Source organism: Lutjanus erythropterus, chromosome 19, assembly GCF_056507025.1.
Source record: "Lutjanus erythropterus isolate fLutEry1 chromosome 19, fLutEry1.hap2, whole genome shotgun sequence".
Classification (NCBI taxonomy): Eukaryota; Metazoa; Chordata; class Actinopteri; order Lutjaniformes; family Lutjanidae; genus Lutjanus; species Lutjanus erythropterus.
Genome location: NC_139335.1, coordinates 15898355 through 15920382, shown reverse-complemented (window position 1 = coordinate 15920382; position 22028 = coordinate 15898355). Strand labels below are relative to the sequence as shown.

General features: G+C 36.6%; 2 protein-coding genes across 4 annotated transcripts; both read right to left on the bottom strand.

The window, feature by feature from the left end:
- Positions 1-907: 907 nt before the first annotated feature.
- On the bottom strand, positions 908-7712 carry LOC146309534 (uncharacterized). Its single transcript, XM_084744291.1, has 9 exons — positions 7607-7712; positions 7306-7447; positions 6159-6240; positions 5690-5808; positions 5379-5460; positions 5114-5232; positions 4606-4695; positions 3994-4062; positions 908-3300 (listed from the first exon to the last, which is right to left on the bottom strand). The coding sequence occupies exons 3-9, from the start codon at positions 6229-6231 to the stop codon at positions 1135-1137; spliced, it is 2718 nt and encodes a 905-aa protein (XP_084600417.1). The 5' UTR covers positions 6232-6240; positions 7306-7447; positions 7607-7712; the 3' UTR covers positions 908-1134.
- Positions 7713-9114: 1402 nt separating this feature from the next.
- On the bottom strand, positions 9115-21094 carry LOC146309533 (nuclear GTPase SLIP-GC-like). Of its 3 annotated transcripts, none has more exons than XR_014772476.1 (24): positions 20993-21094; positions 20372-20450; positions 19487-19599; positions 19253-19324; positions 19112-19150; positions 18196-18229; positions 17928-18020; positions 17383-17473; positions 16765-16981; positions 16415-16642; positions 15407-15604; positions 15104-15279; positions 13961-14048; positions 13785-13872; positions 13500-13621; positions 12618-12791; positions 12375-12532; positions 12051-12168; positions 11037-11145; positions 10808-10941; positions 10240-10321; positions 10028-10105; positions 9909-9939; positions 9115-9821 (listed from the first exon to the last, which is right to left on the bottom strand). XR_014772476.1 is itself a non-coding variant. In XM_084744679.1 (23 exons), the coding sequence occupies exons 2-22, from the start codon at positions 20436-20438 to the stop codon at positions 10047-10049; spliced, it is 2460 nt and encodes an 819-aa protein (XP_084600805.1). In that variant the 5' UTR covers positions 20439-20450; positions 20993-21093; the 3' UTR covers positions 9115-9821; positions 10028-10046. The 3 variants fall into 3 exon arrangements, 1 of the variants encoding a protein (XP_084600805.1); XR_014772475.1 differs by having other exon boundaries at positions 9909-9943; positions 20993-21093; XM_084744679.1 differs by lacking the exon at positions 9909-9939 and having other exon boundaries at positions 20993-21093.
- Between the last annotated feature and the right edge of the window lie 934 nt (positions 21095-22028).

The following is a 22028-nucleotide window of genomic DNA, read 5'->3' as shown; positions in this document are numbered from 1 at the left end:
CATCATTCATAGCTCATTTTGCACTGAGCAGAGTTAATTACAAGGCAATGCAGTGTGTCAGTCTTTACATTTTGATTCAATTAATGCTACATTTGTAGAGTGCTGTTAGTTGCAAAAAAATCCTGATTGTTTTACTAAATGTAGTAACAGCAGAGACAGAGAGAAGGAGACATTACAGTGGTGTTAACATCTTACGTGCTCTCACAGTGACATGACGTCTCTGTGGGTCAGACTCATGGCTCTGTACTCTGCTGTCTGACACGTTTTGCTTAAATGATCTGCAGCAGCTTTTCTCATCTTTCTTATAAAACCCAGACTTATTCTACACTTGCACGTTATGATGCACTTACACATTAAAGTCCAATGCATCAGATGCATGAGTGAATCGTTACACCCCTAGACAGTCTACCACATCAAATACATTAATGCATTTAGAATCTGTGTAGATTAGAACAAAACAAGCTAAAAACTTGTTTACTTAACAAGTGAAGGACTTTATTTTAAAGTAAGAAGCCATCATCATCTAGTATCATCTACTATCATCTAGTTCTTTATTTCTCACATATGAACACACACAGAAAACATTATTATATAACATTATTATACACAACAGCTTTGTCCTCTAATATGAAAGAAAGAAAATCATTCTTTGAAATCCAAGCTACAGCATGTTTAAGATTTACACAGCCATAAAATCACTGAATTTGCAACACGGCCAACACATACCAATTAACCATTACCAAACTCATAAAACAATAACGCTGATGAAAAAAATCTCAGAATATATTCAAGGAGAATAAATACAACATTCATTAAAAATAAAAAGTCTCTGAGACATCATAGTGGCAGCTGGCTAAGACCCATACCATGAAAACCACAATATCTCTGGTTTGAATCCAACTCTTTGCTGCATGTCAAACTCCCACAACCCCCCACCCTCTCTGCCTGCATTTCCTGTCTCTGATCTTTAATCAGTGAAAGGCAACAATGTTCTATAAAAAAAACACCTAAAACCTCTTTGCATTTAAGTCACAAGAAGAAAGTCTTGAAGTTTGTTTCCTGTTGTTATAAGCAGCCAAATTGTCATGTCATTTCTGGCTGTGCTGCTGTGAGCACTTTATCTCTGCAGTGACTCTAATACCTCTCATATGTGTTTGGTAGAGGCACCAGCCAACCATCCACATACATACATTTGCACCTGATATCCTTGAAGAAGAAAGCTTTAACTTGATCTGTCTTCTCCACTCTTACGAAGATGGTTTTTAATGCTCTATTGGGATGGATTCTGCTGAACAGTGGATCAGGTTTGATTTCGTACAGTTGGACCACAATGACTGGAATCGTCGGGCACAAACAGGCACCTGTGCAAACGCAGTTTTCTTTAAAAAGTAAAATCAACTGTATTTCTCCACAGCAGCCATTCTTGAGTTGAATAACACAGTTTTCCGTTTTGTCTGACTCTTCCTGGTTTGTAGAGTGATAAACAGCGTGTCCAGTAGAGAAGCTGTCAAAAGCTTCCACAGATTTGACAAGAACTGGTCGATTTAAGAGCTCTTGTATTGCCAGTTTTGTGGATCCCTTGAGATCCAGATGGCGTGATCTCCCAAGGAGTTTGTCTGAGCCACTGCTGTCGTTTACTGGTGTGAGCTTGGCTAACAGCTCACCAAAATCTGATTGTCGGTGAAAATTCAGAGAACTAAGGTGTCTGGGTAAGTGCAGCCAAACGAGAAACCTCTGGTAAATCTGTTGTGGGTGATGGTTTATGTCTTTAAGCAGAAACCTTAAATTTCTAGTGTTTCTTTCAAAACTAAATGCTGATGTTGCCCAGAGAGGCCCCCAGTTCTGTACACTTTCAGTCAGATGGATTAACTGATGGCAGTTGAAGGACACATTCTCTTCACCGTAAAGTTCTTTCATGTCTTCTACAAAATGTACCAAGGACGTATGTGCGAGGCGAAGGTCATGATGGGATACGGATTCTTGTAGCAGAATATGAATACTGAATGACAAGGCAAAATAATGTTCCAGGTATGTAAGAGGCAGGATACCTGGCAGGACGCTAATGCCGTAAAATAAAAGGAATGCTCGCCACTCCAATGCTTTCCAAGAGTCCCAGCATTTCAGTGATCGCAGAGGTGTGGTTATTTCTAATGGCGGCCTAAGACGGAGAAGACGGGAGTCCATTTGTGAAATCTTTTGACCTACATACCAAGGTTTCATACTGTTGGCTGGGTTCAACCACAGAGACACAAGTTGTTTGCACACACCAACTAGAACTGAGTGCATGTAATCAGGTACAAATCCAAAAACTATGTCAAAGAATGGAAGTTCGGAAAGCAAGGACAATCCTTTGACTCCATTTTTTTTGTCAGATCCTTCAGCCTGTTTTGCGTTATCCTGGAACATCTCGTTTGACCTCGGTGCTTGTTTGTCTTCATCGTAAGGGTAGGACCTCATTTGTCCACTGCCTTTTCTGACCATCACGCCAGGGTGTAAACACCAGTCACAACCATATTTACCATTGAATTGTGTGCAATTGCGAAGGAGAGGCCTCGCCACGGCGTCAGAGGAGCAAACCAAGGAGAAGACTTTTGAGGAGTGAACTTTGCCATTGCTGTCCCTCCACTGGAAGGGATTTTGGGCTAAATCGCGACATTCATCTATGAAAGGCTTTAGAAATGTGTTCATCTTAGGTTTTTTTCGGTCAAACCAAAGTCCTGCAACTATTACGTTTTCCTTTCTTTGTGTGTAAGGAAGTTCATTAATAGTAAACTGAAGGGACCAAATTGAGGTCTTGTCTGAATTATAAATTGGTACTTCGTCACAATTCCATGACAGTGTAAGGTCATCTGCAGACAGTGTTCCTTGTTTGAGCAGGTTCTGGTACATCGTCCCATCCATTACATCTTTAATGTCATTCCCATCGTTGACTGTTTTAGGTAACAACTGTGTGCCATGATACTTAAGGACGTCTTTGAGAAGGTCTTTCAGCGATGCAGACAAAAAGAAGTGTCCTCTTTTAGTACTGTGTTTTTTGTAGAACATTGTGCCACAGTGCAAACAAGAAGCATCACTAGGATTTTTTCCCATGTAGTTTTGACACTCATGACAATAAAACACAGTAGACAAGCCATGAATCTTATCAGAGAGATACTTAAATGCAACAGCCAGGTTAGGACTTAGAAAATTCAGTAGAGCCATTAATTCGCAGACAGCTGCAGTTAGACGGTGACGCAGAATGAAGAGTATCACAGCAAGTAGGTTTGTGCTCATGTTACTGTCGGGCATTGGCTCCTCAGTCTGCAAAGACATAACAGATATTTTCATAAGCAATATAATATCCCAGTGAGCACCAACCAGGATTTCAACAATGATTTCAAGTTGAAATCTGGATGATATTTAGTCTGAATGCTTAAGATCTCTGTTCATCCTCTTTTAAACCAGCTAAAGTTCAGTTACAACATCAACATGTCACAAGACACAAATTTATTTACTCATTTTCATAATTTCTTCAGTTGTAGGTTGAAAGATTTTTTTTTAAAGACATTAAAAACATTATAATTTTTTAGCTTTATAGTCAGTATTATGTATATTTGGTCCTTTTTCTTAATTCAAGAATATTGGCAGATTTCACATGCCACAACAACCTGTTTGTATTCACCCATCAAAGATCTAGCTGGATTGATGGAGTGATGCTGATGCTGGGCTGGCAGCACCCTCCTCTAGCTTAGCTAAGGTTGCATTCATCCAGGTAAGTTTAAGTTTATAATTATTTTATTTGTTATGAATCCAGTTCTTAAGTATTTGATGTATTTATTTTGTTATTTTATCTTATTTTACTATTTGCTTTATCTATCCTCTTATGTTATAGAAAACTGAAATGATAAGAGAATAAAAATAAAGTTAAGAAAGTGCAGGTAACGTTAAACTCACCTCACCTTCTCTAGAGAAACAAATCTAGTCTGAATGGGACTCTGCATCATAACTTCTTACCATTTCATTGTCACGATCTGTGTCAGATGTTGAAGTGGACCCAAAGTGCCATGGAAAAATAGCTGGATCCTGCATATAAGAATACTGAATTACAACTTGCAGCCTGCATTTGATTAGATCAAATAACTTTATTGTCATTGCATAGACTAAAAGTACTCAGACAACAAAATGCACTATTAAGATAAATTGTAGTTCTTCACTTTCACTTTACACCTGCTGAATGTTTCTGCATCTGCTTCAAGTTTCAACAAGTCCTATGGGTTATTCAGAAGAGAAGTTCGACAAGTTCCTTGTAGAGCTCCTTGCTTCAGGCAAAATTTAGTCTTTCAAACTTCCAGAGGACTTTGACTTAATCTGAATTTGACTGGTAAATAAAACGGTAAATATTATCTTGTTAGCTTCGCACAAATACTGGAAACAGGGGAGCAGCTTGCCTCTGCTCTGACTGATGGTAGAAAAAAGTCTCTAATTTTACCCCACAGACAGGAAGCAGACAGTAATGATGTAGTGTAATGTAATGAGTGTTTACCAAAATGACAAACTCTTCTTTTAAAATATCAAACTGTAAGTGTGATTCCACTGAATTTGCAAACGTATGATCACACAACTAACCATTTCAAGGTTGTCCTCTTGGTCTGAATCTGTGTCCGTTTCAGTGTCCGTTGACTTTTCAGGAGTGTCATTGTGGGGTTTTTTAATGGCCTGCAGTGGGAACACATGTTTGACATTAGGACGTCTTCATCAACACATATTGAAACAAGTGTGATCTGCTGTCTTAAAACCTCTGACACTTATGACTCCAATTAAGAGTCTGACATCAAATCATTCTTTATCAGTACTTTTCACACAATTTCCACATCCATAACTTGCTGCAAGATGTTTTGTTGAATAGTATCTAGCTTTTATCATCATTTTGTTTTGGCTCTGTAAGATACTTTCCTGTACTACAGTACGTGCCATTAGTGTCGTGGATGGGTGATCTCGGCTGTGTTTGGAATCACATACTAATGTACTACTCATGCTAAATATAATTTCATACAAACTCAATACAGAAGCTCACACTCCTGTAACTTAAAAAGTGAGTGCTGAAAAAATACAGTAAAACACAGTAGCACATTACCTGTAAGTACTCTTTGAGCCTCTTTCTGAATTTTACTCTTGGTCCAATTTTAGGAATCAAATCACTGATGTTGCTTGACTCCTCAAGACTTAGGAAAGTTTCCTTGTCAATGCTTTCGTCTGAAATGAGGAAGAAGAAAAACATTAAAACAAAACTATTTCTGGTTTATTCACAAGTAGAAAATGCCATAGAATTTGTATTATTTTAGTGCAACTGGCTTAACCATTCAGCATACAGTAAGCGGAGCTGTAACTCAGTATTTCACCTTCAAATCTCTGGATCAACTCACTGAGACCCCATTCAGTTAATTTATCCTGGACAAAATCACATGTCTCCATGGAATTCCACTGTCAAAGAAGGAACCAGGCAGTTATGTCATTGCTTCAAACAATTTTAGTGTGTTATTACTATTTAATAAATCATTAATAATAAAATACACAACAACTGCATTGTTTCAATGCAGTGCAAGCTAATTTGCTTTAAATCTCGTTGACTCTGCAACCAACCAAATCCTGTGACCTTGGAAAACAAGCATGTTTTTAAATGACAACACATTTGTATGATAGTGAACATTACCTGCAGGCATTCTTTGAGTCTCTGTTTGAATTTTGCTCTTGGTCCAATTTTAGGAATTAAGACATTGATGTAGTCCGAATCTCCAAGACTTAGAAAAGTCTCCTTGTCAATACCTTCATCTGAAATGGGAAAGGAAAATAAAAACAAATTAATTAATTAATAAAACAAATGAATCTTTATGATAACACACTGGATTGGTCGGCCCTCCTGGTTTCTGAGTCTGTCATTGTGATGTCATTGTGACATCCTGACTGACTGAATATACAACATTTAAATTTCAGTGTATAAAGGTGCAGAGAGGTGTTTATCTCCACCTTTGGCCAAAGCATGAGAGCTACAATGTAACCATCATTCATTTAACATGCGCTAATTACTTGGCTGAATTGATTTTGACATTGATTGTGCTACAATTTCAGCATCATTAATTGCACACAATGGTGTTCTCTGAAGCAGAAAGGTAATACAGTACCTTTAAATGTCTGTATGAACTCACTGAAGCCCCATTCAGTTAATTTGTCCCGGACAAAATCAGATGTCTCCATGTCAATTCACTGTTAAAGAAAAAAAAAAAAAAAGAAATTAAAACAGATTGGTTAGACAGCCTAAAAACGGTTGCTTTTTGAGTCTTATCTGAGTTAGGTTTCGTTTCTGCATCCTCAGCCCCTCCTACCAGGTGAGCAGCATGCGTCATGCACGCAAGCAACAGTTTACTGAGGCAATCGTGAGGAGACAACCTGACAGACATCAACTGTGTGTAATAAAATACCTTACAGTCAAAAACACCGACAGAGGAGAGAAACTACAGTTAAAAATGTAACAATTCAATGTGAAGATACAGAAGTACTTTTGGGCTAAATGGAGACAGTACTCTAACACCATAGAACCTGGTTATTTTTATGTTGTAGTTTATTTATTGTGTGCAAATGTTAGACAAAATAATTTCCCGATTAGAGGTCTAAAGGAATTAATGAAAGATGCAGAGATGTTTATTGCAGTCTGTCCCCTCACTCCTCACCTATGAGTTATTTCTGTTTTAATTTTTTTTGTTGTTGTTGTTGTTTTTGTTTTATTTCTATCTGTTCTTGTCTGGTTTTGATTCTTTTATAAAGATCTTGTTTTTGAATGTTATTTGCCTTGTACTTGCAGGTGATTATATACAAAACATGACAGTCATGCTGTAAAAGGCTGTATGTATGTTGTAAATCAGGACGACAGGCATTCATTGTTGTTTTTTTTTTTGTTGTTTTCCAAAAGACAATATCAATCAAATATATAAATATCTTGATTTTGAACTGTATTCGATTCACATTCAAATGCTGTCAATCGATTAAAAATATTTAATCGCAAATTAAGTGGCATTAAGTGGATAAACCACAGAACTGTACGGTAACATCAGGATTCATCATTAATAAAGTTTTTATATCGGTCGGTATTTCACACACTCGCTCCACCTCCCTCTCTCTCTTCCCTCGCTGTTGTGATCAATCAGCATGAAGTAATAAAGTTTTTAGAAGTAAACAAATCGGACTTGGAGTAAAAAATCACGCGCCACAGAAGTGTACAGTAACATTATGATCATGATCATAAAAAGCTTTTATAACAAGTCTAATTTTTACCTGGTAAAAATGGCGCGACGGCTCGTTCAGTACTCGCTCATCTCCCTCTTCATATACTTGTGTTTCTTTGTTGAGCCAGTTGAATAAACACACAAGCCTGTTTACTTTGTCGCGTGACAAGGAAGCTCGCCTCTGATGCAAACTATTGGTCAGGCCAATATAACAGGACGGTGAAAAAAAAAGAAGAAGTCTTTATGAACATAAAATCAGCATAACCACAATTTTTGATTCATGCAGCAGAATTTTTAACTTCATGAGTCAATGGCAACAATATAGTATCTGTAGATTAAATTGTACTTACTGTACGTTTTGTCCTTTTTCCTCTTTTGAAGTCAAGTCAGTCCGCTCCTCTGATGCTCTGTACAGTTTGTACTTTTTTTTTTTAAATGACTGTCATCTCCCTGCACTGACACAGATCAAATGGTTTAATGAGTCGGTTGGTACAACAGGAACACCCAGCAAAACAAAGGCATGGATAAAGTGGTTAGATCACCCAACAGAAAGAGAGATCAGGCTGTTGGTACATGGAGTTCACTCACTATTGCACATACCCAAAACAGATGCAAACTGTTTTGAGAAACTAACCTTAAAGAGAGGCACTTGTTAAACACAGGGTGTGTTACATGAGTGGTTGCCTAATATCGTGCCACTGATATTACTTTTTTTTTCATCTTCATGATCTGATTATTTATCCTGACTGATACTTTTCAAAAGTTAAATGTTGAAAAGTAAACCCGCAGAAAGACAAAGGGTGACTGATAGCGAAAGCTAGCAAAGTTTTTACCAGAAAGTGATAATACTTTTCATCTGTCCTGTATATTTATCCATCTAGTTTATTTGGGTGTGAGTTGTTATGGAGATATCAGCCACAGAGATGTCTGTCTTTTCTTGATAATGGAATTAAATGGCTCTTGGCTTTTTCAATAGTCTGGACATGAAATAGCTCACAAGGGTCCCTGGTTTCTCTTGAGTTATGACTTCTGGAAATAGACATCGCTGTTGAGTTTCAAATGTATATTTTGCTGCTTTGAGAACCACCAGCAGAGTGCAACCTAGTTCCATTATATTCACTAAGAGGAAAGAGAATAAACTTTTCCTGTGGGGGAGAACTGTCCCTTAAGGTGTAAAAGGTCAGCCACAGGAATATTCAGGCATGTAGAGTAATAGTAATGAAATAGGAAGTGATACCAGTAGTGTTAAAACTCAGTACCAAAAAGTAGCATTTAAAAAAAATCCTAATGATGTCTGTCCTCATATTTGGTCCATCTGTGTGTCCAAATGTGCCACTTTGCATATGTGGCAGTTTACTAACACGAACAAATATAATACATGCCGTTATCATAAATCCTGAATAATAACACACCTCTACTGAACATGTTTGGACATGAAGAGCAATTATTATCAGAACAACAGCTGAACTAACATTGTTGTTCTGTGTGTCAGAAGGTCTGAGCAGAGATCATTTCAGAGCTCGCTGACACACCTAACACACATTCCTGTGTACAAAACTTCTGTGTGCATCATTTCACAATGTCAACATTCCTCAACTGGTTACACTCCCGTCAACTGAGCAGTGAATGAAAAATGATTTATTTCATGAAAAATAAACATGAAAAAGACAAACAAACAACAAACCTTGCCTACACTGTTTCACTCAGCAGGGATCCACTCATCAGTACCAGTGCACTGATGATGACTGGCAAAGAAAGATGAGTGCTGATAACAAAATGCAGCATAAACAAAATCTATCCAAATACATTTATACATTTAGAATCAAATTAAGATTTAAACAAACACACAAAACAATGGTTCAGTAAATACCTGAATGACTTTATTTTCTGGTAAGAAGCCCCTGGTTTAATTCAATCATCTAGTTATTTCTATTTGTCGTACATGAACACACAGAAAGTATTATTTTGCAGTAAGGAACAGCTTTGTCCTTGAATATTAGAGAAAGACATTATTCTGATTATATTTTTTAAAGGTCTATAACAAAACCAACACACATCATTTAAGGTCCAAGGTTTAATGCAGACACCATCTCGATTAATCGTTACTGAACTCATAAAATAAAAATGCTGATGGAAAAACATCAAAATATATTGAAGAAGAGGAAAAAAACTATCATTAAAAACAAAAAGTCTCTGGAACATCATAGTGCCTACTGGCTCAGACACATACCATGAAAACCACAAACTCCCTGGTTTGAATCTGACTGAGGACCTTTTCTGCATGTCACCTCCCACCACACCCACCCACCTCTTCATCCCCCACATTTTCTGTTTCTGGTCTTTAATTAATTAAAGGCAATAATGTCCTATAAAAAACACTCTTTAAATGTAATTCACAACAAGGAAACTCAAAGTACATATCAACAACTCTCAAACACAACAGAGATAACAACTTGACAAAAATATTTGAGATCAAATCAAGAGGCCTCACATCTCTGATCAACGTTCTCTCAGGGACCTTCAGTGTGAAATCAAGCCTCTGCTGTTTCTCCTCATCAAGCAAACCTGAAACATCCAACATCAAGGTTGTGACATTAGTGAACAGTGATGACAAACAGTGGTTTAGATCATCACTTTCATTCAAATGTACACATGTGCACATGTCATGGATTCAGTGCAGCTGCTGGCTGGATGGATCAAACACACTGTTAACATTATTCAGAACAGTTTGTAATCAGGCCATTATGTGAACATTTGAACAAATCTTTTACCAAATCAGTGACTGTTCATCTAGGCTTCCTTCAGTTCATTGTAGTATTTTATCACCTCTGCAAGCTCCACTGTAACATCTAAAACAAACAAAGGAAGAAGAAAATGCATTGATTATGAGTGCACTATTAAATTACACTATTGGAAATTTGTTGAGATGTACATTTCAGTAAAATACTATGTATGTATATAATACTAAATATGTTGCCTTTACCTGGCAGTAAGTCACTGTCTGTCTTGAGTGACAGCTCCATTGATTTCTGCATTGTTTCCTCCAGGGTCTTCAGGATGTACTCCTAAATCAGCATGAAAATATTTATCACCTATCACTAACATGGACAAATGTTATGTTCAAGATTAGCTGATTCCAATATGAATTAAATGCATAGCAGACTTTCTGATGAAATAACGTATAGATTCATATTAACATAAATATAATATATATAATATATATCTGCTTTAGTATGTTTGTGTGTCAGTTTAATAACAAATATTTCATGTTTCCTGTCTTAAAAAAACATCACTTGAAAACAGCTCCACCCACATTCTTCCTCTCACACTGCAGCCATGATCAGTAGCATTGTTATCAGCCACTATTTTCTATCCATTTGTTAACCTTATTTAACTTAATCTTCAGTAAACTTGCTCTGCAAATTAAAGTTGTTTTACTTCTTTATGTTAGCAGCTTTTATGATGATACATATTCCACTTGAATGTCTTCACATAAATGATGGATCATGGATAAAGATGTAAATGTTTTACTATTACAAAATGTGACAAACCTTCAAACATCTCAGCTTGGTCAACATATCAACTTGAGCCTGTTCAAACATTATGTTCTTTGAATCAAATACATGTTGCTCAATAGTGCTCCTCATGTTTCTCAGTGAGTCTGCTCCTTTAAATCCTGCTGCTCCTACAAGAAAACAGAAAATGTCCACACAATGACAATGAATGTAAATGTGTATTATTATAATCTCAGGTTGGACATGTAATGATCTTTAATCTTACTTTCATAGCATTCTTGCATGTTTTCTTCGATTGTTGTCATCAGACTGCTGTAGATTGTTTTCTTATATTCCCGGATGATTTTGTTGACTTTTGTCTTTATTTTTTTTTCCTAGAGAAAATAAAGAATCAATCAACATATTGTTAAAATAAAAATAAAGCTTTTTGCTGTTTTACATATATATATTTTACTGTAGCCTGAATCTTCTCTGTGGGCCTTATCTTGATGAAAATGACAAATAGTTGCCTCTGAGGCTAATAATACAAACATTAACAAGCTGTTAGCTTTAGTTTTGCAGGACTTGCTTCCTGATGTGCACATGTTCCACCTCAACACTATTTGCAGGGGCACAGTTGCTGCATCATATGATTGTGTGGTTTAGAGAAATACAAACAAGCCAGGGTGATTTTTTTCCCCTATAACAGAAGTTAATGTGTGTGCAAACAGACCTTTCTCAAGTCTGACTATGCAAGACTATATTTAACACGCTGAATTAAGGGTTTATTTCAAACAACTGAAGTTGCTGATTGTTGAAACAGTGGAAAGACAAGCCAAGTCATTTCTGGTGAGTTTTATTTTGTTTCTATCAAGTTTGAATGGGGTGTTTTCCATTGATAAAATCATTACCTCTGTAAAGGGCAAATAAAATTTGTGAGAATAATGAAACAGGCATTTCTGGTTAACCAAAACATATCTTAAACTTAAAAAAAAAAAAAAAAGAATATTTCTGTAGTGATCCTTTCTATAATGTTTTCAGACAGCTGAAATTACAATCTGAGCTTGTCAGTGGCAAAACCAAGCACTTTTAGTGGATGGACTTTCACATCACAGTTTTATTTTCATGTCTGATGGCTGCAGTGATCTCCCTCAATACTGGACCAATTTCAAAAACTGTTGTTGTATAAGTCAGACACAACAGGTGGAAAAATACCAGAGTTACCCTCTAAGTGTCACTGACCTGGACAAACAGCTTGGTAATGCACTGATGGATAGGATGGTACTATTCTCAGATTTACCTCTGTCTTCAGAAATATCAGTTGCAGTTCGACATCTTTGTAGTTTTCAATCAGCTTCTCTGTGTCGAGTGAAAATGTATTGATCACCCCGTTGAATGGTGCAGATTTCCTCTCATTTCTGAAACAAGTTATTTAACAACAACAATTTAACAAGTTGAAATATTTCAGAAAGAAAAAATAATATATTAATAATGCAATTACATAAAATATACATTAAATTTGTTATAATTTGTTTAACTTTTAAGTAAAGTATCTTTTCATTATAGGCTTTCCTCAGTCAGCCAATAAAGGCTTTAAAGTCCTCAATAAAACGTCATTTCTTACGGGAAGGTCTTCTTGAATTCTTCATCAATGCTGTCAGTCAGGCGTGAAGCTAACTTCATATTGAGGTTTATTTGTTGCCCTTTTTTTGGTTTGTGGATGCCACCGTTCTCAACTACACACCTCAATATCTTGTGGAAAGCACCACCTTTTGTCCTAGTCTGCAACAAAACAGAAAGACAGTTAACATGCTCATGTGAGGTGCAAAATCAGATGTCTTAACTTAAGTCTATCTGAAATACATACAGGATATAAGGCGAACTTTAAGACTCTTCCACATGAACTTTTTGAGTTTTCGACCCCCTCACTCAGGCATTTGTCAAAAGCCTCATAAGCCTCTTCCATGGGTTTTCTGACTTTATCAAGTTCACGCCTCATGTTTTCTTCAAGGACTCTGCACATGTCTGTTTTTTGGTCAGCCTGGAATCAAACACAGCACATTGATAACTTAAAGAAATGATGCTACAATACAATTTACTTGTTTTTATTGTATTTCAAGACAGTATTAAGGTATTATTGTTTATTTATTTGTGAAATTCTGAGGTCTTCAGTATGACCACTAGTTTGGCATCGCCAGACTAATTCAAGTCTGGAAACTCTCACATCTGGATATGGAAATGAATAAACCTACACAGGCAGGTGAGACAGATGCGTGAGCAGCTAATATGCTCCCCAAAGATCCTAAAAAAAAAAGTCGTTACTAAATAAGAGTTACAAAATTGAAGAAAATACAAAAAATGTCCGTCCAATCTCATATAATGTTTGTAGAGAAGGCTATGAAGGGATTTAATATGGAGTTTACGACTCTTTTGACCTGAATCTGTGAAGGAATTTTATGAAAGGCATTAACTATATGTGTGTGTCTTTTTTTTTTTTTTTTTTAGCAAAATATAAGTTATTACTATACAAGTGTGATTCCAATGAATTATTTACAGTGAGAAACATGCTGTTTTCACTTAGAGACTATTCTTGACTTTGATCTTTCACCTTTGAAACCACCAAAATTAATTAGTTCATCTTTGAGTCCAAGTGGATGTTTGTACCATGTTAGCGATGGTATAATCCCACCTGGCGTGGGTAATTATGACAACTGAAGACAACTGAACAAATTTTGTTTCTTGATCTTACCACGTCTCTGCAGCGAGCCCCTTGAATCAGAGAGAGAATCCCATGAGCTCCAGACACATAGTTTAATGCCTCAGAGTGATCGTCATTGAGATTTTGCAGAAATTCCTGAAGTTTGGGTATTTCTGTAAAAAAAAAAAAAGGTTGTTTGCATCGTACATATTTCAATACGTATTTAAATGTCACAATCCAATTAGTCATTCCTGTTTATGATGAAGTAGTTAAAGTAAACTAAAATGAAATTTGAGATGCACATTTTGTGTTCATATAAGTTCTCACTTCACCTACCAGTTTCCTCTGAGTTCAGATGTTTTTTCTTAAAAAACTCTTTGGAGCTCACTGTAAACACTTTGAAGCAGTCAGCACTGAAATGTTTCTGAAAAAAATAATTAAAATGATCTTAAGGCAGACTTTTGCAATTATAGACATTTTTATGTTACTCTATTTAACTCAATAAAACTCACCTGAACCTTGTTTTGTTTTTTGAATTCTTTGGTCACTTCTTCTTTGGCTTTCATGTTTCTTTTGGATATGAGAGCTCGGGGTGCTGAACTACAAGAAAAGATTTGCATTAAGAGGCATCTCGTGCCTAAAGCGCTAAAAATGAAATTCCAATATTTTTTTGCATACAGTCCTCTTCTTTCCTCTCACAATGAAAGTCAAAATTATCTGGACCACTATTTAAAGGGGTGTGCATATGACTGACATGACACCATCATAACCATGACATGGCATCTGTCACGGATATGAAGTCTTTATGAATGATTATGAATGCTGTCATTAACTGTCATTCGGTCAATTACAATAGGAATTGGGAGTAAGTCACATGTGCAAGTCTCAAGCAAGTCCCAGGTCACTGTGGTGAAAATCAAGTCAAGTCATTACTCAGGTCAAGCAAGTCACAAATCAAGTCAAGTGAAATCCTGATGATCTTCCTGCAGTTTCCACAGTAAAATCAGTTAAAACAGTGAAAATCTGAGTTTTAGATTCAACATGAACTAAAACTGTTGCAGCCTACATACAGCTTACAGATTTTTCTGATATTTGACATTTTGTGGCAATAAAGAGCCTCTAAAATGAACAAAATGGAGAGAGAGGATCGTAACAGTTATACATTGAAGCAGTGGAATCTAACTAATACATTCACTCCATTAATTGTTCTAGGTACTTAAATTTGAGTATTTTCATTTTATGTAACTTTATACTTCTACTCCATTATATTTCATAGGTAAAGTTGGACTTTTTATTCTACTACATTAGTTTATTAGAGTTTTAGTTAATTTTCAGATTAAATTTTATTACATTTAATTAATCATTAATTTATACCCTTTGTGTCCAAAAACCCTCTTGGATCAGCTGGAAAATATATCATCACATGAGCTTTTTCATGTTACACTATAAATATTGTTTTTGATATTACTGAGTGTAGTTGTCTCACTTTTGTCCGAGGGGTGCGCAAGTTTCAGACTTTGAAAACCCCTGTCCTTAAACTAACAAGAAAAACATTTATCTTCCTTTGCCATAACAACATGACATTACTTACTTCTGTATTGTAATATGGATTTTTATATTTAATTTGTCTATATTCGGCATCTTAAATCACTTACTGATCATCCAAATCTTCAATATGATCAGATTTGGTGCAGATAAAGTGAATCTGCTGACATTCACCACCGTTTCCCATGAGGCTGCAGGCGTTTTCCAGGATCTCCCAGGGTTCTTTCTCTGATACTGCTCGATTAATGTCAGTCACAATCCACACAGTGGAGCATCTTCCAACAACCTGAACAACCGTAGATAACAAAGTTATTATGGATAATTATTTATCAGTGGTTTGTCATAACATGATGTAACATTTTCCAGATAAGACAGTAACACACAATAAACAGCAGTGCATGTGAATAAATTACCTCTTTCCACATTTTATCTCTGCTCTTGTTACGGTCTCCATTACCAGGAAGATCCACGAGTGTGACATGCTGGAGAAGATCATTACTTGGCACCCTGACAGTCACACACTTCACTAGTGGCCAATACCACCTCTTTACTTCCTCATCTTGAGAGTCAGTTTTTGTGTATTTGACACATCTTGCAGAAAGCTCTTTACCCTGTAATAAATAATAAAATATAATTAAGGCAACACAAGGCGATTTTTTACAGGAACATTCAAGTCAGTGTTCTTGCCAATGTCATTGTGGATCTGTTAGAGTTTGGACTTTGCCTCTCCCTTTCCTTCTGTTTCCTGTTTTCCCTCCCTAGTGTGTCATGTTTGTCTCTGTCTTTGTTGCTGGGCGTGACTCTGGGTTGCCTCCTCTGCAGCTGCTATCTTGCTCACCTGCATCCACTTCACTAATCAAGCCACTGCCGTATATAACCCCGGTTCAGACTTCCAGACGCTGCCAGATTGTCAGTCTCATATGTGGTACAGACGTCTAGGCTCTTGTCCTCAGAACATTTTTGTCAGTGTATTTTTTTGGATGTTTTTTCCTGGACATCAGTAACTCCTTTTTTCCCTGTGCTTCAGATCCTCCACGCCAGCTCCACCAGAACACCAGTTCCAACCAGCTGCATCTCTGTCTTCTGCCACCAGCTCCTTTGCCTTGCCTTGCCCTCTGCAGCCTGTATCCTGTCCATTTCAGCCAAGCCTTCAGACCACCCTTAAGAAAGAATCCACAATAAACTGTCTAAACCTCTCTCAGTCTCCAGGCTGTGCTTGTTTTTGGGTCCAAATATTGAATGGTTGCAACAGGATCTCAATGAGACCGGTTCGGGCACCATGACTGAGACAAAATTCTGATTGGAATGTGTCAAATCAGTTATAAAATTTAATTTAGTTACTGGTAGATAATACTATCAATAATTTGCTAAAGAGTGATAAATGTGATATGGGTTTGTAGTTATAATATCTTTTCTCTTACTGATTCACATGTCAAAATCTTCCTCCTGGAAATGAGAAATTCTGGAATTTCTCTGAAATATTTGCCATCCATGAGGTCTTCAGGGGTTTTGTTTTTCCATTCTTCTCCATACAGAGCTGACAGCTTGTCAACAGTGTCACGACGATCATCATCATCGTCCTGACCACTTTCTTGATCTGCATTATCTCCAAGGAAATTAAACATGGACCACAACTCATCTTTCCACTCCTAAAAAATAAATTGTTTAACTGAGTTATATTGCATGAAACATAACCAGCAACTGTAATGCAGATAGATCATGACTTTTCAAATAGCTTCAAATAAAGATAAACATCTTTAGCTCATTTTACCTCTTTTGTGATGAACTCAATGTCTGCCTCATACTTTGAGTTCTTCATGTTTGCCTCCACTTTAATCATGACAGTGGTACATGCACTGATGCTTCCAGAAGGCAGAAGATCCTTGTGTCCAATGACAGCATTTATCAAAGAGCTCTTTCCAGCCCCAGTTTTACCAAAGACACCGACCAGCTCCCTCTTGTCCGTCTCCAAGTCCCTGATTTTATCCCTTTTGTACAGGAGTTTAAATATGAGTTAAATGTGGTCAGCTATTATGTTTTTTTATATTAACAATGGTTAACTTGTTTGTGAAGGGGCTCACTCATAGAATTATCCTCAGAAAAGTGAGTTAGCAGCTGTTAGCAATCGGCTTGTGAACATGGAGCATTTAGTAAGTGAATATTTGACTTTAATTGTTAGGTAGCAAAAAAAACAAAAAAACAAAAAAACAAAAAACAGCTCAGTATGAAGGCTAATGCTGCTCCATAACTCCTGGATATCAACTTAAAAAAAGTGATAGTCAGCTAATGTTGTGTGCCCAAGTTAACAAAATATCAGTTATTTCAGGTTTAAATACAGGTGTTATCCAAGAAGAATATGCAATATGGATAATGGAAAGTTAATACGTACTTCAGGAACTTATTGAGTTTGTTGTCTTGGTGAGGTAGTCTCTTATAGACGCATCTCATGATGTTTTTCACATCAGTCATTATGATGTTTTCTGTCAGAGTGAAAGTAAAGAATTGATCTGCAGGAACCATGAATCCAGTAATGCACAATAATGCACAGAGGCTTTTCTCATACAAGAAAAGGAGGAAAATACTGTAAATCATGAGAGGCACTTTGTCAAGTCAATGTAGGAAACCTCACAGTGTATCATCAGGCTTATTTGGCCATTTACCATAAGATATAAAGGTTGTCACAGTTTAAAACAGTATCTAATTAAAGGTCACAGTTGTTATTTACCAGAGGTATACTTACTGTTGCCATGGTTACCCATGGTTTAATATACATTCAGGAAATATGTAATATATATGCTGTTGACTGTTTGAGGTGTTGTAATGAGATTTTAACACACCCTGCCCAGCCAATGAGAAACAGGCATTTCTTATACAAGTAAAAAATTCACATAAGCCATTATTAGGTTGTAATTGCTTAGAAATGAATAAAAATACCTGTGTATGATCCCAGTCTTGTCTCATGTCGTGGTTTTTTAGTTGGTAGCTGCCAATTGTTGGACTCGCCCTGAAGATCCAACTCTCTCTTTCCTTGTTTGTTTTTTTTTTTTTAACACAAAACAAGTTAAAAAGATAAGTTTGTTGCATGTTCCTCTCACAATGTTAAAACCTGCACTCACAACATTTGTTTTGTCAAAGCAAAATAATGTTAGTGCCTTGAAAACGTTAATGAAAACATGTTTGAATAAGATACTGTGTATCTCACCTTTATCACTTGTGTCACTGGTGGACGGCCAAACCTGAGAATGAACATGAATAATTGACTCTTAAATTAGAATTTGATCAAGATATTATATTCACACAGGCTTTGTCCTCATTGTGATGTGATTTTTGTCTATTCGTGTGATGGAACTTGTTATACCATGGTCTGAGTTAATACATAATTCTGATTGGCTGCAGGCTGCAGCTGACAGTACACATGGCCTGTGTGAAAATCTTCACAGTGATTTGAGGACAGTTACATGGCTGGATAGCTAGTCTTGCTGTCAAACAATACTGACAAATTATTTATATTGTGTGTGAACCGCATGCAGTGTTAATGACTTTGAATCTTGCTAGCATAATGTTAACTTTCTGGCTAATAGCTGAACCAAAGGTTTTAGGAGCTGAACGAACTGGAAATATCTCCAATGCCAAGTTGTATCTAAGGTTCCTCATATTTACTGAAGCAGTGAACAACGTGTCCTAATGGGATGGTAATGATTGTTACAGGTAATAGTCAAACCCTCAGGTGTTACCTGGGAAACAGAATAAAGACTTGTGAAAAAACTTTAAATACTGATTGCAAAACATATAAAAAGATAGATCAGTGCCATGTTTTTTTTCCTTGGACAAGTGACTGTGGTATAAGCAGGATAATGACCTTCGAGATGTCTATAATCAGTAATTATGGGACTTCAGTGTGTGTTGGACATTTCTGTCCTCCACTTCGTTGTACATTATCCCTCACACCACAACAGCAACCTTTATTTCCTCAGTTAAATACACTGTGATCCAATGAGACAGTTCTTCAGTGAAAGATGACTCTGTTTCAGGACACTTCAGTGGCTTAAATTCTTGTGCATGAAGAACAGAGGAAAGTTCATTGATTACATGTCTGTAAAATTCAGTGTTGTCCTTACCTCAGCAGATTGTGGTTCTTCCTCATGCTCCTGTTGACACTGCAGATAAAAGTTATATTCTAAGTGGAAGGTCATTTCAAATTCTGAGCAGACATTGAAAATATAATGTATATGCTTATAATAAATGATGATAGATGATACCTGATTGTATGAAACTGTATTCAACTGAGCAGAAGAATCAACTGTTTCCTGATTTGTTGTTTTTTGTTCTCCCTGGTGACAAAAGACAATAGTTGCAGATTCATAATATTTTACAGTATTATAATCAATTTTGTAGTAGTCATTAAAATTTATTGATGCTCCTGTATATTATGAATGCTTGTCTCTACATAAATGAGATTTGTAGGTGCAATTATAGTAGAAGCAGAACATTACCTTTAACAACTTCAATTTTGTCTTGAACCTTGCCCTCGGTCCCACTTTTGCTATCAAGTTAGCAATGTCTTGATCATCAAGGCAGTAAAAACTTTCCTCGTCAATGCCTTCATCTGTAAAAAAAAAATAATATTAAGTTCAGTCAATAAGCACAAGTGAGAATTCAATTCTAATCAACCAATCTTAATATGGGTGAAATGGTGCATTAGTGAAAGATCATTCTGGAAGACTATCCACTGGTATGCTTTGGCCTATAGCTTATTTTTAATTAATTCAGTCATAATTTCCTTCCTGTTATTGTCTGGGGCTGTCAGTGGTGTTATTAGCTGCTCTCATCAGCTGGCCACATCTGTTCAACAGCATGGCAACACTCTTTTATAGCCTACATGATTTTCTCTCTGCCTAGAATTCCTTTGTGCTGCTGTTTCATGCACCTCCCCATCACTGCCCGGTCTTCGCAGATTCATCACCTCCACCCTCCTGGAGGTGTGCCTAGACACGCCCATTTATTCAGTTACAGCACGTCACCATGAGATGGCGCTTCCCTCACAGAAACACACAAATAGTTAGTAGTATTTCTATTCTAAACACTTAGTTTATTTATATTTTGTACAGTAATCTAAATTGCTAGGTTATTGTAGGTTACAGCAATCCAGCAGATGACCTCCACGTTTACCAGCTGCAGCTACAAAGTTATGAACATATTAGTTATTAAGGAAAATATAAAAATGTTGCAATTGCCCCAGGTCTCCCCTATCTCTAAATATTGAGACTTTGCTCTTACCCTTTACTGCTTAAGTCATGCTTGTTGGTTTTCTGCCCATCTTGAACCAGAACCATTGCAATTATATCTGTTCCCAACAAAGAAGCATGGTAATACTTTACCTTTGAATTTTTCTATCCACTCGCTCAGATCCCATTCAGTCAATTTGTGACGAACAAAATCATCCATGGCCAACAGCAACTGAAAAGTACAGAGATAATCATAATATAATCAATCATCAATACATTTTTGAGAGCTATGATCAACTACATTCAGTTGAAGTAAAGGAAGTAGCTATGAATCTGATAATGTCAGATTCAAGACAGTGTCCATAGAAAGTGGTTAAGTTTTCATTTCCATGTATTCAATAAAAATGTATTCATTCATTCATTTCATGGTAATTTAACTATGTAATTCTATCACAACTGAAAAACCTGTGGCATATGAAACTGTACCTTCATTACTTTCTTACTCTCCATGACCTACCACACTAAAAGTTTCCAGTTTTGTCATAAAGGGAAGGAAGTTAAGATTTACAGACACTGTGGACGAAAACGGTGTAAATCTAAATGAGCAAAATCATACTTACCTACCAGAAAATCTACAGTATAGACACGACTGTGTTATAAATGCAAAATAGTGACACGATTGCAGTTAGTTTCTGCAATTCCTCTAACTGTTTAACATAAGTAATAGCAATATATACACTTGTAAATGTAATACATTAACTTTAGTGTACTTACATTTACTCTGTTCCTCTTCTACGCTCGAACATGACTCTTCTGCTGCTTGATGTAACTCGAGCTCTTTCTTTTATGTCTCCACCTCTCAACATCACTCTCTCATCTCTACCCACAAAGAAGGCCGTTTCCACCACTGTTATAAGGACAGATTGAGAGAGAAGGATTCTGGTCATTGTTGGTGCACTGGTGACTTCTGCTGGCTGTTTGGGGTGCTTGCAGCTGTGGTGACAACACACCCCTTCCACTTTTTACACCCACCCTGCTCATTGCATCAAACTATTTTTACATTAAGCTGCTTTGAAGACGTCCTGTTGTCTCCATATATTGCAAGCTCTTGTGCTTTTACTTCTGGAACCAGAAAATTTGTCTCATCGCTTTAAAAGTCTCTTTGTTTCCTCCTGGTAAATCCGCCGTCCTGCTGCCACTGCTTGCACTCCTGGCACATCTGCTTCTTAAAGCTGATGAACTTGCTGTGAACACCAGAGGGCAATATAGCTCAATGTTTTGCTGAACAGTGTGTAAGTGACATTTGAACATGGAGGGTTCAGTGATTAAACACACACACAGTGATGTTCAGAAAGATTAGAGTGCTTTTGTTTGACTGTAAGGAAAATTGAAATCTCTATTTTTTCTCACCTTCAGATTGATATCAAACAGATTGATCCAAAAATAACCAAATAATCAGCTGGATTTCTCTTCTAGTCTGTCTGTCTGTGATTTAGAAAAAGAATAGGTATGAAGTGGACAGACAGGAAGAGCCCTTGATGGAACCAGAGAGCTCTTTACTAAAAGTATTTCTTTATTTAAATTAGGCTGTTCAAGCACCATTTGTATTTCTACTCTGGCTCAATGGTTTGAAAAATACAGCATTTGCATGGACATATTGGGGAATTCTGTAGCACTTACAGCTTGGTAATAACAAGGTAATAACAGGGTATTAAATGTAATAATGAGGCAATATTTAGTTAGTTAGTTATTTTGTACAAGTATGTGTCATATAGGTCCCAGCGTAGACATGGACATTCTGCTGAAACAT

Excerpts from the sequence above, each read along its gene's own strand:
- LOC146309534 (XM_084744291.1), bottom strand. The coding sequence starts at position 6,231 with ATGGAGACATCTGATTTTGTCCGGGACAAATTAACTGAATGGGGCTTC. Across the intron at positions 4,696-5,113 it reads GGCTCAAAGAGTACTTACAG|GCCATTAAAAAACCCCACAA; the intron begins GTAATGTGCTAC and ends TTCCCACTGCAG. Across the intron at positions 3,301-3,993 it reads CAGATCGTGACAATGAAATG|ACTGAGGAGCCAATGCCCGA; the intron begins GTAAGAAGTTAT and ends ATGTCTTTGCAG.
- LOC146309533 (XM_084744679.1), bottom strand. The coding sequence starts at position 20,438 with ATGGATGATTTTGTTCGTCACAAATTGACTGAATGGGATCTGAGCGAG. Across the intron at positions 14,049-15,103 it reads ATTGAAGATTTGGATGATCA|TTCAGCACCCCGAGCTCTCA; the intron begins GTAAGTGATTTA and ends CTTTTCTTGTAG. Across the intron at positions 10,322-10,807 it reads CCAAGCTGAGATGTTTGAAG|GAGTACATCCTGAAGACCCT; the intron begins GTTTGTCACATT and ends ATGCTGATTTAG.